Source organism: Pseudochaenichthys georgianus, chromosome 12, assembly GCF_902827115.2.
Source record: "Pseudochaenichthys georgianus chromosome 12, fPseGeo1.2, whole genome shotgun sequence".
Taxonomy (NCBI): Eukaryota; Metazoa; Chordata; class Actinopteri; order Perciformes; family Channichthyidae; genus Pseudochaenichthys; species Pseudochaenichthys georgianus.
Window position 1 is genome coordinate 14312713 of NC_047514.1, and position 20005 is coordinate 14332717.

General features: G+C 42.4%; 1 protein-coding gene and 1 pseudogene across 1 annotated transcript; one reads left to right on the forward strand and one right to left on the reverse strand.

Moving 5' to 3' along the window:
• Window positions 1–5798: 5798 nt before the first annotated feature.
• Window positions 5799–10936, reverse strand: LOC117456565 (endothelial differentiation-related factor 1 homolog). Its single transcript, XM_071205084.1, has 6 exons — window positions 10870–10936; window positions 10147–10154; window positions 9498–9549; window positions 9181–9341; window positions 6473–6566; window positions 5799–6385 (listed from the first exon to the last, which is right to left on the reverse strand). The coding sequence occupies exons 1-6, from the start codon at window positions 10934–10936 to the stop codon at window positions 6324–6326; spliced, it is 444 nt and encodes a 147-aa protein (XP_071061185.1). The 3' UTR covers window positions 5799–6323.
• A 993-nt stretch (window positions 10937–11929) lies between these two features.
• LOC117456566 (inactive tyrosine-protein kinase PRAG1-like) lies at window positions 11930–17488 on the forward strand (annotated as a pseudogene).
• Window positions 17489–20005: the final 2517 nt, after the last annotated feature.

The window sequence follows — 20005 nt, forward strand, 5'->3', positions numbered from 1 at the left end:
TCTTTGTGACCTTTTTTATATATTATGACTTTTAATTACTTTTTATGATTAACTTTTTTGAGACACTTTTTGTGACAATACATTTCGACAGACTATGACTATTTCAACTTACTATACTATGTCATTTCTTTCCTATTTTTCAACATGCTAAACTATGACTTGATTTGCCATATTCAATAACTATTATAAACAATGTTTTCAACATACTATACTATTCTTTTTTTTATATACTATACTATAACGTTTTTCCAAATGTTTTGAAATACTATACAATTCCCTTTTTTGACATACTACACTATGACGTTTTCTATATTTTTTCTAAATGCTATACTCTGACTTTTTTCTCGACATACTATACTGAGGTTTTCTCATTTATTTCAACATGACTATTTTTGTTATTATTTTGAAATGCTATACTCTGACTTTTCTCATTAATTAGTATGTCATATGTCAGCAAAATGGAGGTCAATGGTGTTGTAGACCAGCTAGGATTGTTGCCCGTCTGTGTCCTTGCTCTCCTGGTACGAGGGGTTTGACCTGCAACTATTTGCCTACTACGGTGAAGCACCTACTGCAACAGGAACTGCATTAGGCAGATTATGTGTAGGATATATGTCAGTCCCTTTTCCCAGGCCTTTTTCACAATAAACATTTTGACATGACAGTAAGAATATCTGTATATAATAAAATGAAAGATGGCTGAATTCAATACCTGAATTATTTGTGTGATCTTGTTATTGTGCTTACTCAGTAACATCAACAGCTATGGCAGTATTCCTCTCCAATTAATGAAAAAGTTAGAAGTGATGTTATCAGGCACCCTGTGGGACCCAAAACAAGCAGATAATAGATTATGTACAGTCACGGCTACATGCAGGTGTGCTCGGCTGTCTGACCACATTGATGACCACATTGATCTCCAGGTGTGCCACAGGGGGTTATCTCACCAGACAAGAGATTGCACATTAGGGATTGATAGAGGTAGAACTAAATGCTGGCATTGCTTGACCTCTGAAAGCTCTTTTTTCATCTCAGCTGAGTGCCTGTTTGCCCACTTGCAGCTCCCCTCATCATGCTGTTTCTGTTATTCTGCAACAACAAGCTCCATGAATCTTTAATAAAACAGAAGGCAGCCTCCCACCGGCAAAAGTCATTCTTGAATCAATAACCCATGTTGGAAATGGAACATTGAAGATAAAGAGAGAGCTGAAAGCAAGTCTTCATCAAGGCCTGTCATTTTAGAGTATTTGAAAAGGGCAAGGATGTTAACATTATAGGGTAGTTAATCCTTTGAGACTAAAGTAAAACATTTCAACACATCTAACACAGTGTCACAAGTTTCAATGGACCTTTTCTTTTGAATTGTGCACCTTTAGCATATGTAAAGTTTAAGCAAGATGTTTTTTTCTAGAACTGTTTAAAAAGTAGTTTTCACTTTATGTACTCCTTTTACATCAAGAAGTCACAACCTTGCACAAACCTGCGACACACATTGTATACCATAGTTCAGGGGTGCCCAACCGGTCGATCGCGATCGACCGGTCGATCGCGGGGAGATTCCCAGTCGATCGCGAGATGTGTCTAAAAATAGAACAAACAATATTCTGTTTTACCGTTAATGTCCTATAACATAATCTTCCTGTGCCAGAATAATGCACTTGAACGCATCAAAGCCTTTGTGATTGGCCGGCGTGACCCCATGTGTCGGGGCGTGGCTGGTGGGCAGTGGGCACTATTTCGCTGACGTTGTCCGTGTCAACAGGAGTGACAGTCCGCACACACACAAGACCGCAATTATGGCAGACGCAAAAGAGCCCAAAATATATCATGTTCACTCCGAGTGGGAGGATGATTATTTGTATCTATTCCAATTCAAAGTCCATCTGTTTCATCTGGCTTTATCAAAGAAGGGTAATTTAGGGCGGCATTTCAAAACGACGGAATCCCTCCTAATTCTTGCACTCCGCTCCCAAAAGGGGAGAGACCTGAAAGGACAGCTATGCCACAGCAGTCCATTTTCACCAGGGCTTCAGTCGATAGTTTAAAAATCAGCTCCTAAATTCTAACCCTATCGTCTATTCCTTGACCTCTGAGTGAAACGTCACGGGGTTAAGAGATAGTGGATAGGCAGAATTAAAAAGGACTTAGGAGAAGAGACTGCGGTACTTAGAGAATCCGAATGCACTTTCACTATCCGACGTGTTTATGATGCGCCAGCGGACGTCATTGTGTGCGTCTGCTGCTGTGGGGAAACTATGGAAACCAAGTTTTCTATCCGCGGAACTACAACATGGATGTTTAATAAGAACGAGGTACTACTGTAAAACTCATCTAGAGACTCTGCACCGTGCTCTGGTGCTGCTGCTTGCTTTATGAAACGGGGACAACAGAGAAACATATTCTTCATGACCAAGTTGGAATTGAAGATAAAAAAGGAAAGTGAAACTTATGCTCGTCACCCTCTCCCCTCCGGTCCACATTAAGACAAATGATCCCCAATACGTATGATTGTATGAACTAAAGATCTAAATCAATAACAGATGTATTTATTATAAACGTTAGTCCTTAACATCTATCACTGTGTATATCACCATTCAAACATCTTTTAAAAGTTGAACAAACCCCACACAGCTCAGTAAAGACTGAAATGTTGACTTTATTTGATAATTTCAGTGAAACTAACGTTCACATTTCTCTTTTTGATTATAATACTGATGAACGTTCTAAAACAAAGCACTTTGGCCACGTACCACCTATGTTTTAAAATGCTTAATAAGCACCGTAACTTTCAGAGATCATTCCTCGGTCATAATCGGTTGTTTCCGTGAACGGCCGACTGTTGAGTGACGGCAAATGCTGCGGCTGCAAGGCATTGTGGTGGCAGCATTTTCGCTTCTCCTGCGGTTAGGGAGGTTTCAGTGGTTCCTACGCTAAAAGGAGGTTATAAAGGAAGTTTGAAAACCTCCTTTCCTTTCATTCTCTCATTCTAGAGAATTCGAACGGCACTTATCATGGCTGCCACTGAGGACTTCCGGGTCATTTCACTCCTTTAGGAAGGTTCCTAAGACTAAATGGACTATTCGACTTCAGCCCAGGCCCAACAACAAGAGCAAGGAGCTGCTACCATAGCATCTTATCGTGTCAGTCACTTTCTCTGCGAAACACATGAAGTATTTCAAAGATGGCGAAGTTGTGAAAGAAGCATTCCTGGGCCCTTTCTCATTTCATCAAATCCCTCTCCTCGACTCCTCGACTCCTCTGTCCTCCGGTAGTGACCCGGAAATGAATTTTAGCGCGCCATGTTGAAGGACATCCCATTTCTAAATGCACATCGAGGACCGAGCATCGAGCATCGAGGAGGCTCTCTGGAGGAGCTCTAACCGAGGATACACTGATGGGTCCTCCATGGTCCTCCACGGCTCCTTCGCGGATGCATTTCCGGGAACAGAGATGTTTCAAAGAGTCGTGACGCACGGCCGGACTTTATCTCAGCCAATGACAGCTCTGCATGCATCCCCTATAGTATTTTAGAAACTGCTTTCATCGCGACGCGATGTTTACAGAGAGAACAGCTGTTAGGTCCTTGCAGAAAGCAGAGCAGTGTGTATAATATATATCCTCAGTAGAACACAGGCCTACTCTTTTTGCTTTAGTTTAGTAGATATCTACAAACAAAGAGTCGATATTTTTCTAAAACCATTCAGTGCTTCACAATAAAATACACAACGGCTGTAGCCTGTTTTTAGGAGCTGTATGTGCGTGCGTGCGTGTGTGTGTGTGTGTGTGTGTGTGTGTGTGTGTGTGTGTGTGTGTGTGTGTGTGTGTGTGTGTGTGTGTGTGTGTGTGTGTGTGTGTGTTGGTGTGTGTGTGTGTTGTATCAGTGTGTTGTGTTACATTGCGTAATCGGACAGACAGGTCTGTTGGTTTGGTGTCCTCTGCTTACTTGTATACTTGTAAATACAACTTTTGGCCCGTAATTTATTTTCCTCATTGTAGCGACCAAAGGGGAGAGGGGGGGGGGGATATATCCAGTCTCTGATAGTGTTACGAGTTATGAGAGTGCTCTGTTTGATTCTGAAATTGTATTTATTTATAATAAATATACACATATATGTGTGTGTGCGTGTCCGCATCTGTAGCCTGTTATTGTCTCATTATACCGCACTGTGAATGAATCAAAGTAAATATATAAGTCTCATGAACACATCCGTCCCATCAGACAGAGGCTGCTGTGCCTCCTGTCATCATTAATGGGCGTCTCTTTAAAATGACCGCTCATGAGGAGAGGAGTTCTCATTTCTCTAACCGCCTGCTGCTTCCCCTCCTCTCTCCTCGGTTCCCCTCCTCGGCTCCTCCGCTCGCATCTCCTGTGGGCGGACTAAGTATCGAGGATAGGAGTCGAGGAGGGGAGTTCGAGAATGAGAAAGGGACCTGGAGGCTGCCGACCATCGCTGCCGACGCGCTTTGGGGACAGTAAACAACAAAACAATAACAGTAGCATTTCAACAGGTTTTTTGATATAAAAAGTTGGATACCGTTATTAATCAGCTGTGAGTTTAGTTTATTTGAACTTAGTCATTATAATTATTGTACAAAATGGTATAAGAATGCAAACTTAAATTGATTATAGTCTATTATCAATTCAGGTTAAGAAACTTGCTTGCATCCTATTTTAAATGCATTTTTTTATACTCGACTAAAATGCAACAAAAAAGGGTTTGATTCTATTAATTTTGTCTTATTTATTGCACTTTGGCAGCAGATTCCTGTGTAGCTTCAGATCTGAGTTGTCTTATTAGTAAGCCTAATTTATACTTTGTAGCAACACTTTGTATATAATGGCAAAGAAAGGGTTCAGCGTCTTTTCTTTTTTCCCTGTGTCATATGTGGCAGCACTGTTCAATGTTTCTTGAAAACATTACCCACTGTAGTGACGTGTGAATAAACTCCAACTCTGTATCAACAACACTGTTGTGTAACTTCAGTTAAATACTTGTATGTGTGTAGATTAGAAAGAGGTAAGATAAAGGATCTGCAGTATTTTATGAGGTATTAATCGTACAAAGGTCAGTTTTATACAAGTAGAAGTGTGTATTTACCTGGTAGTAGGCTGTCAGTAATGGCTACGTCTCTCTATTTGGACTGGTAGATCTCGGCAGACTGGCAACTTTAAAAGAAGCTCTCGGTTCAAAAAAGGTTGGGCACCCCTGCCATAGTTCAAACATAGTGGACCACTCCCAATATGTTCCTGGTAGTATTCTGACATCTAGTGGATCAAGATTACTACTACATCCAGTTTCAGGTTGTTTCAGGATACCTCCTTTGGGCCTGTATGACCTCCCCTTAAACTTAAACGGTTAACATCCTGCATATTTACCTATGAAAGGCACTGTATGTACATATCTGGACTTACACTTCAACATTTTAATCTATATATATTTATCATATTCATAATTATTAATATCTGTATATATTTAAACCACTTTGATTATATTCATCTTTGATGTCAGGTTTTTATTTTGTTATTATAACTATCCTTTAAACTCTTCTATGTCATATATTGTGTTTAACTCTTATTGCTGTTGCTACCAAAACACTTAAAACTGGAGAGGGTTGCTTCAATTATAGGCAGTGAGCCATTTTAAAATGTAAAACAACATGTTCAGGTTTGATTTATTGTGAGACATACAATTAAAACATGTAAATGTTTTACAGCTTTAAGAAATAATATTTGTAACTTTTTAGGAATTATTAAAAACTCTTCACCATGGCCCACCAATGCACACACAGAACTGTCATGAATTGCGAGACTTTATTTTAAAAGATCAAAACAAAGTACAGCATTAAAACATTTCAACACTGTAATGACATCCACTCGCTTTCCTCGTGAGTGAAAAAAAAGATGCAATTGAGCACTTTTGGCTTATCATCATGCTCAGAAATAACGTGAGTCAACGTAGTTTGTTTGGTAATGAAAAATAATTCTACTTCTTTAAATTAGTCTACATTAAAAAGTTGAATTCATCATGCCAAAGCCAAAGCAAACGGATTCACAGAACTCCAGAGTTAGTGACGTTGAAAAATACGTTCGATCATTCATTTGATTATGTGGTCGAGAAACAGTTTCAATAAGCAGCCGGTGATGCAGTGGAGAACCCGGTCCTGAGGGAGGACACAGGTGAGATCAGCCCAGGTAGGGGGAGGGGGGGAGGAAGGTAGGGAGGGGGGTTTAAAGGGTTCTTGGAAGGAGGGTATGGAAAGGGTTCTAGTTTTTGGACAGGGGAAGAAGGGGCCTGGGGAGGGCTGATTTCGAGGCTTTGTCTTCACTTTTTCATGGTCTTTGGCTCCAGGGGTAGCCCAATGTCCTTCCCACGCAGTTTGAGACCTGTTCATGACAGACAATTCAAAAGTGTTATACAACTGCCAAATTGAGACTTTATAAATCATAATCATTAGCAAATGCTTTTCTTACCAATTGCTCTCTCTATCTTGCCCAGGACCTGGTTGTTTGGAATTGCTTTCCCACATTCATAGTCTGCGATGACTTGAGGCTTCTCATTAATTTTCTGAGGAGAAGATTTTTCATAAATAATTAAGAAATGTGTCAAACCACCACCAGCAAAACTACTCGAGCATAGCTGGGCATCATTTAGTTCCACATTGTTGGAGAAAACTGAAACCAACAAAGTGGATGTGATTCTTAACATTACTATTTTGAGGGGATGATGGTTAGATAAAAAGGAGCTTACTCTGAAATGTGATCTTTTCAAACTAAATCCTTTTATACAGGACTGTGCATAGAAATTATTAATACTTTCCCAAAATACATGTATTTTAAATGTCTCCTATTATACTGTTTTTCATCAATATATTATAGGTCTCAGATATATGCAAAACATGTCTCTGTTTGGCTGAAATACCTAACAGACCGTGCATTGTAGCATCCCATAAACCCCTCTGTTTCAAAAGTGCTGATTCTCTGTTACTTTAGATTAAAATAAGGAGCCACTCCCCTTGGTTGGTTATTGGCTACAAGCCAAACAATCGTTATGTCATCATAAAGCGGCCAAAATCTGATCAGCTGATTTTCAGACAGGTTTTTATATAAATTGATCAGAATCGTTCAGTGCATCTGACGAAGAGATAGGTTGTTGTGCTCCCCATCTCTGTTTCTTATCTATATCTAATAGAACTGCTCGGGTCTTGATAGATTGAGGGAAGTTCATGAGATCTTTCTAGAGGGTTATCAAGAATAACTTTTATCCAATGACCTTTTCCCTCTCTGTCTGTGTCTGTGTATTCTCTTGTTCCGATTAACCCAGCCACATCTTTTTCTTGTTTTGTATCTATATCAACGCCGGGATCCGGAGTCGAGTCTGATCCTCTTGCTGTAGTCCTGTGTCTTGGATCCTCTATCCCGAGTTCTGGATTAAGTCGTGGACTTCGGGTCGTGGCTGAACCTGTCTATGCGGTCCTGCCTTGGGTCTCGTCATGCTGCCTCTAGGGGTGCAACAACTAATCGACTTAATCGATTAAAATCGATTACCAAATTAGTTGCCAACTAATTCAGTCGTCGATTCGTTGGTGACATCATCACGTGTGTTTTACGCCCCGTTAAGCTCTAACTTTATTGGTCTTTTTATCGGTACGGGAGACATTTAAAAAATATATGTCATGTATTATTGCTACAAAGACATTATATCGCAGTCTTAGTGTCGCCAACTCGTTTCTAATATGCAAAAAGACAAACAAATGCGCCTTTGATGTATTTTCGATCTTTCTCTCCCCCGCCTGCTTGCGAGGGGGCGGGGCAGTTTACACACGGGCAGCTGCAACATGCAGCAACACACACACGTGGGAGATGGCGGAGAGAACGCGCTCCGAGGTGGTTAAACTTTACCCGTCTCGATGTGGAGAATGCTCGTTGCCAAAAGTGGAATAAGAGTTTAGCATGTAAGGGCGGTAACACAAGCTATTTGTCTAAACATTTAGAAAAGTGCTCCACATCCAGACGGAGGAATGCACCGGGTTCGACTGTCTTTCTAGTAGCTCTGTAGCCCCGTCCACGAGTAACGTTTCCACGTCAGGTGTTATGTATGCTAGCAGCAACACACGGAGCTAACTACATTATACAAACATAATGATTAGAGGTAACAGAGTTATTTGCGGACTTTTGGTGACAGAGCCTTCAGTGTGGCATCCCCCACCCTCTGGAACTCTCTCCCCCCCGAAATCCACAGCGCCCCAACCCTGGACATTTTCAAAAAAGCCCTCAAAACGCACCTTTTTACCAAGGCTTTCCCCACTGTATAGTTAGTTTAATAGGTTTATTTTTCCGCTACTTCCCCCCCCACCCCCTTAACCTGTCTGCCTTTTTCCCCCTACTTTTCGTTTCATTAATCGATAGATTAATCGATTATCAAATTAGTCGTTTGTTGCAGCCCTAGCTGCCTCCCTGATGGCTTCCACAGGATTGTAGCTGACATCCTCGTGGATTCATCTTCTTATTACAGACACATGCATTTCCTAACATTCGGTCTATATGCTGTAAAATGTATTATCTCTTCGATTTACACACGGCATCTATTGCACGTCTGTCCGTCCTGGGAGAGGGATCCCTCCTCTGTTGCTCTCCCTGAGGTTTCTCTAATTTTTTCCCCTTAAACTGTGGGTTTTCTCTGGAAGTTTTTCCTTGTACGATGTGAGGGTCTAAGGATAGAGGGTGTCGTTTTTCTCATACTGATATTCTGAACAATCTGTGCTGTTGTATTTGCTGTAAAGTGTCTTTACCGTAGGCTATTTTTTATTATATGTACAGCACCTTGGCTCGACCAAAACTCGTTTATAAATGTGATATATAAATAAAACTTGATTTGATTTGATTTCAGACTCTCTTTACACAGAGGGGACACATGTTTATGTATACAAGACAGGACAAAGTGGATTTTGCATAATAGGGGACCTTTAAGTCTATGTCTTTGCTAAGTTATCTATTCAATAAGAGGCAGCTATTTGTACATTCTTGGCTTCAACCCCTGGATGATGTTATGCTAACTGGAGCTGCACATCAGTAAGCTTATTGTAATGTGTGGATATTTGTTTAACATTATCAGCTTTATCTAGATTTTTTGCAAACTTTGGATTCACGTTTTATACACCCAGAGAAGTTTGTATACTCACAGTGGCCAAGTCTTTCTGGGTCAGACCTTTGTCCCCTCTGCCTTGCTGGATGTATTTGCCCACCTCGTGGGGAACGCGTTCATGATGGAGCTCCTCTGTCTCCCGGTCCAATTTGGATGTGTTCTTTGTCACGAGGTGCTGTTTATTCTGCCCCGCAGACCCTGTGAGACAAGCAGTGGGTCACACATAATGTTGAGGCATCATCAAAGGTGAAAGACCTGCATAAACAGCGTTATAATGACTTAAGCTGTTAAATTAATTCAATATTTTGCTTTCTGGGAAATTATAATTATCTAGTACAAAAAGTATAAATTTACATTTCTTGGATGTCTCAACGTCTTGCCCACGTCTCTGAGCAGCTGCGATTGCCTAGAGAAAAATTGGACATGTAAATATCATTAATGTAAAAACAAATGCTAAATTAAATTGACAGTAGATTGCATCATGACCAGGTTCAACTTTTGAATCATAATTTCCAAGCCAGTCGTTAATATGTAACTAATCTGCCCATCTAGATATGACGCATTAAATAAACAAAAGACAACATGATCAGTCTGGTCGGAGCAAAACCACGCACGTACTTTCCAGAAGGGACAGTAAAACAACGTTTTTAAATGTATATTAAAACAGCTGTCACACTAGATTAATTTACCTGTGGTATTTTTTGACACACATATATCTACAGCATTACATAGGTGTTTTACTACATGATTTGCTAACAATAATTATCAGATCAGCATGGGGGTTGGCAATGCGTGCTATGCCAGATAAAAGCATAAACCTTTTTAAGGAGTGGTTAGTTAGAGTGGAGTAGTGTGCCTAAGCTAACTATAGAGAGGCGAAGTCCCTCCCTTTCCGGTGGACCCGCCTCTCTGGCTGGCTGCAGCCCGGAAAATCTTCAGTGTTGATTGACACTTCAGTAATAGCCTATCAGATAGCGCTGTGGGCGGGACATTGCTCGTGAACAGTGGTGACTGCAGCCAGAGAAACAGTGACATCAGTTATGACATCACTTAGGCGACTCTTGGATTTGTAGTGTTTCTAGTAGCGTATTTTTCATAGTCATATATTTCAACAGTTTTACGACAAACTGTGACTTTTTTTATGTGGAAATTATTTTTTTAAGATTGACAAACATCATATGTGTAATTCGTGGCACAATTCAAATGGGATCGAAAGATAATTTCTCTCTCGCCGTTGACTTCAATCCATAATCTTTCCGAAATAAGGTCCCATGGAGGTCCATCAGAAAGGGAGGGACTTCGGCTCTATTGAGAAGTAACACTTTTTTTGTTTTTTGTAAAACCGCTCAATGAACTAAATCTTGGTCTCGCACAACACACGCCATTAACACCAAGCTGGCCTTCACGTTAGCACATTTCACCTCTTGCTTTCAGAATGAGGCGAAAAGTATGTAAACGGGGGGAGAAAATCAATACAAGTGGGCATGTTGAGAGCTGTACTATAAACCAGAGTCACCAATTTGATGCCTTGAGACTCGACTTGACAAAATCACAAAACACTTGCGACTCGACTTGGACTTGAACACCAATGACTTGGGACTTAACTGGCCACGAGCCTTCTGACTTGATCATTTAATTCAGGGGTTTCCAACACGCCGATCGCGAGAGATGCCGCTAGAAGAGCAGACTCCCGTCGGGGAGAGCAAAATCTCCAGCCGCTACCTACTCTTGCTGAGAATCCTTGCAGGCAGGGGCGGGACTTTATTTAGCTGGGCCACCATGCGGCCAATCATATGCGAGGACACACTAGGATCATACCATTATGTGAAAGAAGGGTGGGGGGCACAGCAGGTGTAGTGGTACGGCCAGCTACAGAGCAACGGGGAGATGGGAGAGACGGATTTAAATGCAAGCGCGTCGGAAAAAAAGTCAAGAAATGAGCGAAAAAACCGAAAAAAGAAGCAGCATCTGGCTGCTTTTCAATGATATTGGAGAAAGCAAAGCTGAGTGCAGGATTGTGTAAAATGAAAAATAACCTTCAGAGCAGGTTTTTGGTAACTCAGGATTTATTGTCAGAGGTGGGAGAAGTTTACAGCATGGTAACATGACGCTCGTGCCTTGCCCCCCTCCTTTGCAGGGGGGCGTGGTCAGCTGCAGCTCATTTGCCACAGAATCAGCCCTTGTTAAGACGGGGCTGGAATAGAGCAAATGGAGGCATGGCTAAAATGCATGATCTGTTTGGTATTTTGAAAAAAAAACCTCACAGACATGTTTTATATAGGTATGGCCCTACAATATAGTATTCAAATATAGCATGATAGGTCCACTTTAAGTCCAGTGAATCTTGGGAAATGTAGGTGCCATTATCCTGCAATGCGCCTCGTGGCCACAGTGTGTGATGTTATCCAAATAGTTACTTAGTCTCACTTAAGTGGCCCGGTATCACTCGTGCTGTGAGCCAAAAACAAAACAAGCAACACTGCCATATCTGATAGCATCATAACATGCCATGAGAGGATTTAGTTGTTGTTTGTTGCAGCTATGAATCATGACAAAAACAAGAAGTGGGCCTTGAACAAGGAAGTGGAACTACTCCTCGACCTTTACTTGTTCGTCATTTAAAATGAAACTGTGTGCTGTTTTACGTGGATTCATTAGAATAACATAGCGCTGATAAGAAAACATCAAGGGGAAGTAGAGTTGTTCCACATTTATGGACAGATCTCTTTCAGCAGAAAGCCTACAGACCAGTGGATGCTAAACTTGGCTTAACATTGTTTTGGGCAATGACATCAGCAATACAGGCACGGAACAGATATACAATATATGGTTTGAATGCATGTCTGTTTGTCCTATCAAATTCACCGTGTTATGTTTTTCTCCATGACAGAGTGTGCGGTAAGATGAGTGGCAGCAACATGGAGCTGGACCGCTGCAGCCAACAAGGGTCTGCTGAGAGCCCCCCCCTCCTCTGAGGGGCCTGGGCAGTGCCAGCCTACCCACCGCCTCCAATGACAACCTGACTGCCGACACTGGTGAGCACCATATCATAAGTATTTTGTATTCTATTGATCAAGCTGGTGCCTTTCCACATCTTTAACGGACATAGGCTTTTGTTAATATGTGTTAGTATGGCTGCTCAGACGCTGTTTCACCATGTTTCTTCTTTGTCGAGAGTGACAACAACAGTAAAAAGAGGAAACCGAGCGCTGCATTGTTTTACAGGACTATATCTCCTCTTTTGTAAAGTCACATCACAGTTTTTCTGACCCCGTGTTCATTTTTAAAACGCAAGTTTAGGATTTCTACTATCATCGAACCTGAGACGTGGCTCAGAATGAGTGGCATCCTTCACATGTCCTCCGCGGTGCAGATGCTTGTAATTGCTGTAACTTCCTGAGCCATGTTGTTTGAAGAGATAATTATGGACTCTGATAACGAGGGAAAAAGGGCTTGGCTACATCCTACTTTTTTTGTCTTTACAGTCTTCCCCCTCTGTGAAAGCAGTTATTGGAGAGCACACCACACCATTATCTCAGTATCTGCCTCCGCTAATGTAATGTCAAGTTCCAACTTTAAGTCTTTAATTGACAAATGGATCATAATTCAGTGGAAGATGTTTTGAGTGTCAGCTTGAGCCCAGGATTTTGGAAATGTACAGCTCTTCTGAGGAAACGAGGTATGTGTTGGTGCTAAGGCTGAGCAGCAGGCAGTGACAGACGGGGTGTAGTAAATAAATCAAACTCACAGCTGTCACCCAGGAGGATGTGAGTCTGCGAATACTTTGAGGTTATAGGAAATGAACTCAAGGATGCTGAAATGCAGGATATTTGTTTGAATCAATGGTCTTTGCTATCTATCTGTGTATGTCTCTGAGCCTGTTATTTTATATTAGTTTAACGAAAAGTTTGGGCATCTTTGTTTTTTTAATGTCTCTTCCATACGAAGCTACAGCTGGTGAGCTTCTCTTAGCTTCGCTTAACGTAAACACTGGGAAGAGGGGTAACAGCTAGCATGGCTCTGTCCAAAGAAAACTCACTAATTAACACTTCATATTTGTATTGATTGATGTGTTTTTGAAGGCATGCTATTTCTTTAACAATTTATATATCTTGTTTTGAGGTGAACGTTTTGTCCACTTAGTAGTTTTCTTCCGTTTACTACAGTTGTTTAATAAACACTAACCTTCCTTTTAGAAACTATACACTATACTGACTGAACTAATACTAACTTTCGTTTTAAGTAATATAGATTATTTTTTCTCTTCTCAGGTTCTCGAGATGCTTCCCGAATCTCTTGCTCCTCTCCATTCTCCAGGAGTCCTGCGGCCTCAGCTCCAGGGTCTCCTCACCCCCAATTCCCCAACAGCTTAAGGTAACACGCCACCTCCGCTTCCAGAGAAAAAGATGGTCAAACCGCACCGTGTCGGCTTCCAGACAGCGCTATCGGAAGACCCTTTGTCCGAGGCCTACCCCCGTCTCCGTTCACCGGCTCAGAGCGCAACGTGTGGCGTCCCGCCGATGTTAGCTCCCGCTGCAGTTTACCCTCCAGCCCTATAGACCCCGACCCGTTTTCTCTTCTAACGAGTCTCTGGAGCGCTGCCACAACCCCGCTAGGCCGACCTTCGAAATCCCGGACTCTGGATGAGCCACTGAAAACTCACGGGCGTCTAGGGCGTCCACTGCCGGAGCAGCATCACCTGCTCCTCCCTCCCCCAACTCAGCGTGCCCTTTTCAGCCTCAGAACCTGGCTCTGCGGCCAGTCTGGGCTCCAGCCTGCAGCTACAGACCCTCCTGAGTAACATAGACAGCAGGGAGGGAGTGTACTTCCAAACTGGGAGGCCTGTACGCTGAGTCTCTGCGGCGCCTCGGCTCTTAAATGCGAAGATCACTTTACTCGTTCCCAGAGAAACCCTCTTAGGTTTTGAGGAGAGCAACTGGTCTCTGTTCAGGCTCACCTCCAACAAGCCCAGCTGCAACTCAGGAGACGCGGTGTACTACTCTGCTGCCTGCGCCTCGGACCCCAGCAACTCATACGCTGTGAAGGTAATCACTGAATACTAGGCCTTATATTGTGACTTTGTTTAGAATAACCTTGTTCATTTCCTGAACACCCTTGTCTTTTGACCAGATTCATTGTTGCAATACCCGAGATAACTGGTGTTGCTGGTCACCGGCTTCTGAAGGTTGCAAACAAAATAACAAAAATAACTTGTCACCCTATCAAATAAACCCATGTTGTTAGAGCTAGAAAAATCTTTCAATAATTGGCCCTTTCCAAATTGTCCACACAACAATGTAAATTACACACAGAAATTACACATGTTGGGGTAAATGAAAAGAAAGTCGCATGGCTTTTGCAGAACATGCATAGTATCAAAAACAGGGTCTGGAGAACACAGTAGGGATTCTAACTATTTCCTTTTCCTCAGACTAACTGTTACATTGAGTTTTTCAAGAAGTTACCAATTGTTTGTGATGAATGCATCTTTGAGTTTCCTAGATGGCTTTGAAATTTGAACCACGTTTAGGACACTAGTATAGTAAACAAGTGTTGGCTGTGTTTTTGTAATGTACAGATCGTGTTTATTCTCCCCTACTTAAAGCTTGATGTCAAGAGAGCAAGGAATCTACAGCGGCTGTTGTTGAAACTGATCTTTTAGCAGGGATTTGACAGTTTGAGGATAGAAGGAGGAGATTAAAATTGGGCGCTGGTCTTGTTTGTTCTTGGCTACAGATGGGATGGCCCCACTACAGTGGCAACCTTCAGGGCATCTAGTGTACACAACCAGGAAGAAGGGTGTGGGTTCAGTCGCCCTAACCTTTGTCCTAAAGTCATTAGTGTAGTACAAGCAGCAGCTGTTTGTACAGTGTGTGTTGTGCCACAGCGTGGCTGCCCACACTCTTGCTTAATATCCCCAGGCCCAATTAATCTTTAATTCCAGGCAGGATTTACAATCAGACAACCCCCTGTTGTCCAAGGCCAACACACACTCGGTACCAAACACACCTTCATGTAGTATGAGACCATTCAGCACAAATAATCATATTATAATCAGATGTGCTCCCAGTGTGTTCCTGGCTGAAACTCGAACCCCATGAAAGTGGATCTTAGTCCAGTTAATCACTGAGGAGAGATATGTTTAGAAATCTGACCCAAACACACAATGAGAGTTGTAACATTTGTATGTTTGTTTTAGAATTGTATTAAGTGTGAATTTTCCCACAGCATGTAGAGAATCTGCAGACAAAGAAGGGCTGTACTAAAGTTTGGTAAAAAAAAAGCCTTTATGTATGAAGGACATTAATGTCACTTGAATGAGAGCAGGAACTGAATTGGCCCTTGGAACTTCACTAACAACAATCCCCTTTTCTTGTGTTTCTTGGCTCGGCTCCCTTCCTGCTCTGTTTGTGGAATGTGCCTCTCCCCCCTCTGGACCTTTATCTCCCTTTCTTCATCCTTTCCCCCACTGATGCTTTGTGCTATACCTCCGCAGATTTGCAAGAGTCCCTCCGCGGATGCCAAGCAGGTCCATCTCTACGGCCTGTCGGTGCAGCAGAGTATGCCCCCCCCACTTCAACCTGCAGCAGGACTGTGGCCACTCCTGGCCTGTGTCCCCCAGAGCATGCTGCCCTCTGACGAAGTCTCTCTGCCCAGCACACCTGCCTCCTCGCTGCCTCAGCCCTCTGCGCCTGGCCAACAGGTAGAGCGAGAGGCGAGTGGTGGTCATCACCCCGGAGATCCCTCGACAGACGGCAGCTGACTTTGTCCGGGAGTGGGCGGCGTTCCATAAAGCTCAGCCAGAAGTCTATGAGCGCCGGTGTGTGCTTCCTCCTCCTGCAGCTCTGCCACGGACTGGAGCACTTGAAGGAGCACGGGGTCACGCATCGCGACATCTGCCTGGAGAACCTGCTGCTGGTGCCACATCTCCGCAGACCCTCCCAGTTCTCCCCCACAGACCTCCTCCGAAAACAGCACCAGTTCAAGTGGGTAGACAGTCAGCGTCACCTCCCCCGGCTTCTCATCAGCAAACTTCGCTAAGGCCAAGCGTCGCTCCTCTGAGGACGCGGCCTCAACCAGCGTGGACCCTCGCTTCAAACGCGACCACGCCAGATTGGCTCCTGAGATCGTGTCAGCAGCCCAGTACCGGAAATTTGACGAGTTCCAGACGGGCATCTTGATCTACGAACTCCTCCACCAAGCCAACCCCTTTGAGGTGAGTCCAGCTCTGAAGGAACAAGATTACCGCTGCGAGGAGCTGCCCCCCATCCCCTCCGTGTCCCTTTACTCCGCCGGCCTCCAGAGGCTGGCGCGCTCCTGCTCCAACCGGACCCCATCAAGCGCATCCACATCCAGGAGGCCAAGCGCATCCTGCAGAGCCTGCTGTGGGGCCCCCGGAAGGACCTGATGGAGCAGCAGCAGCGAGAGAGGCAGGGACAGGGGGTCAGCTTTGTTGATGGAGCCCGACACGAGGGTCTCCTGAACTGGCTGGACGTGAAGCGCGCCCTGCTGATGATGTGAAGTTCGCAGAGCGCTCCCTGGAGCCCGAGAGGAACGCAGAGCTGGAGGACTGGCTCTGCTGTCAGTACTTTTCCTCGGCTCACCCTCTGTCTCTCTGCCACACTGCGGAGCTGCTCTACTCACTGAAGTGATGTCCACTTTAAAAGGTGTGTGAGTTGATTAGAAGGAATGCGTGAATGCGTGAATGTGTGTATGAGAAAGACCAATAACAAAGGTAATGTCTAGACACTATGGATGGGAGACACTGTGAACCTGCCCACCTGTTTGCGCTGCATGCTGAAGAGCCAAGCATCAACCTAACCGTCCACTCTTTTACAAACACGATCCTGCTACAGACTGGCAACATGGCAAAGACATTACCTGTTAACTACTTCTAAATATTCTTGTAACAGTCAGACATGACGGACAAAATCATTACACATTAGCTTATCGACCTAAAATCGCTTTGATCAATATGGACAGTATGCATAATCCGATAATACACTTACCAAAGTTTCATGTTTGACACTGTATTGTGAGTATTTATTAAAATAAAAGACATCTCACTCGATAAGAAGAGGCTAACCATTCATAACGTCGGCTAGCTTTGCAGAGTAATTGCTGTGTCGTGTCTAAATAACTGTGCAGCTAACTTTGAATAAATAAAAAAAGATATGAGGTCACTAGCAGACTTACACTGTTGCACCTTCTCCGTCATGTTTTTTTCATGAGCACATAGTGCTGTACTGTATACTGTGTAAACAATACAAACTTTTCTTTAACCAAATCCAAAGAAAGTTACACTGTGTACTCGTGGCATACGTTTTGTTAGACAGCAATGTGTGTGTGACTCAATATGAATTGGATTGACAAAAACTATTGGCAACGTTAGCGTATGTTCTATTGAATGGATGCCCAGTTTTACCTTACTCTTACTTTTAGCGTATATTTCAATGTTTTGACTTTTGTCGCAGTGCCTTTTGTTCTTTGTATGTTACAGTGACTCCAAATGTAAATATTGCCGATCGTTCGTCCTTTGTGAAACTGGCCTTTCACCGAAACGTTCCCGAAACAACTTTGTACAGTGATTTGTAGATGATATTAGAAAATGAGCCCAAGCAGGTCTTAAAAGCCATGAATGAGAGCAGCAGTTAAAAATCTATTTATAAAATAATTTGTTATCCTGTAGTAGTCACTGGAATGTCTCTGTTTATTTTCATTTGTGGATTATCCAGTTGTTTGTTTTTGCATACTGCGTCCCATGAAGGCTGCAGAGAAGGCCTCGAGTTCATGGGGAATATTATCTGGACAAAGAATTTCCTAATAAAGTCAAGAATTTTACAGCCTGCACCAGGTTTCAGCCCGACTGATGTTCCTAATGTTGCAGACAAAACACGTGGTCAGAACTCACAACTAATACATTATTGATTAGAATTATTTTGTGTGTGCCTCATCTATTTGCATCTCTCAATAAACTGTGCATATCTTTTCTCACAGTATAATCTGGTGTTTTGATCTTTTTTTGTATTTCATAATTGGGCTTAATATTGAGTTTGAATTACCAGCTGTGCCTGCAAAACTTTAACACTCCTACATGAAGAAAAATGATGTATTTATTTTTTCTTAACTTGAGATTTAACAGGAAATGAGGGCTTTGTTTGAGTCGTGTCCTCATGTTGTGTAAAAGAAAGTCTTAGGTGTTATTTGGATGTACAACATGAGCACTACTGCATACAAAGTAACTTAGACTTTGTTATGTGTCTTGTTTTACTCTGTTTTGAATAAATTGATTATGCAAGGCAGTGTGGCATCTATTGTGAATGCAGGATAAAAAAACGCTGTACCCACTAGTGAATATACAGAAAATTCAGTAGCCTTTTGTGCAGGGATTAAAGCAATGTATTGAACCAGGAAAAGAATAGTGAGAAAGAGCCAAACAACGCTTGAAAAAGAAGCATCTGCTGTTGCATGGGAGACGGAGAGGCTTTGCAGGGAGCAACACAACAGGTTGTACGTGTTGTGGAATCTCAATTTCGGAGCCTCAGGCCAAACCAGACCCCAGACTTCCAATCCCCCCCCCGCCCAAATCCTCCACCATGTAGCTTTCTGCTCCACATCGCTCCTTGAAAACCGCTGGCTGCTCCCTTGTCATAGGTGGAACTATGTTGCTATGGTGTTTTGACCAATGGAACGGCATTTCCAGGGACGCAGTGAGTCTCGGTACCCCTCTCTCGTTCACACACACACACACACACACACACACACACACACACACACACACACACACACACACACACACACACACACACACACACAACACACACACACACACACAGGGTGAAGCAGCCTGTTGAATGAGAATCTGAAAGACAGCAAGGCTTCCTTCTTTTTCAGTGAACACAGGTCAGGAGGTTGCATACCATACTATACTGTGAATTTTTTTCTATTCCATTTCTTTTTTTATGAAATCCTGTACAATTACTTATTCGTCATGATAGCACACTATGACTTCTTTGTGACCTTTTTTATATATTATGACTTTTAATTACTTTTTATGATTAACTTTTTTGAGACACTTTTTGTGACAATACATTTCGACAGACTATGACTATTTCAACTTACTATACTATGTCATTTCTTTCCTATTTTTCAACATGCTAAACTATGACTTGATTTGCCATATTCAATAACTATTATAAACAATTTTTCAACATACTATACTATTCTTTTTTTTATATACTATACTATAACGTTTTTCCAAATGTTTTGAAATACTATACAATTCCCTTTTTTGACATACTACACTATGACGTTTTCTATATTTTTTCTAAATGCTATACTCTGACTTTTTTCTCGACATACTATACTGAGGTTTTCTCATTTATTTCAACATGACTATTTTTGTTATTATTTTGAAATGCTATACTCTGACTTTTCTCATTATATTAGTATGTCATATGTCAGCAAAATGGAGGTCAATGGTGTTGTAGACCAGCTAGGATTGTTGCCCGTCTGTGTCCTTGCTCTCCTGGTACGAGGGTTTGACCTGCAACTATTTGCCTACTACGGTGAAGCACCTACTGCAACAGGAACTGCATTAGGCAGATTATGTGTAGGATATATGTCAGTCCCTTTTCCCAGGCCTTTTTCACAATAAACATTTTGACATGACAGTAAGAATATCTGTATATAATAAAATGAAAGATGGCTGAATTCAATACCTGAATTATTTGTGTGATCTTGTTATTGTGCTTACTCAGTAACATCAACAGCTATGGCAGTATTCCTCTCCAATTAATGAAAAAGTTAGAAGTGATGTTATCAGGCACCCTGTGGGACCCAAAACAAGCAGATAATAGATT

Excerpts from the sequence above, each read along its gene's own strand:
- LOC117456565 (XM_071205084.1), bottom strand. The coding sequence starts at position 10,936 with ATGATTGGCCGCATGGTGGCCCAGCTAAATAAAGTCCCGCCCCTGCCT. Across the intron at positions 9,342-9,497 it reads CGTTGAGACATCCAAGAAAT|GGTCTGCGGGGCAGAATAAA; the intron begins GTAAATTTATAC and ends CTTGTCTCACAG. Across the intron at positions 6,386-6,472 it reads CAAGATAGAGAGAGCAATTG|GTCTCAAACTGCGTGGGAAG; the intron begins GTAAGAAAAGCA and ends TGTCATGAACAG.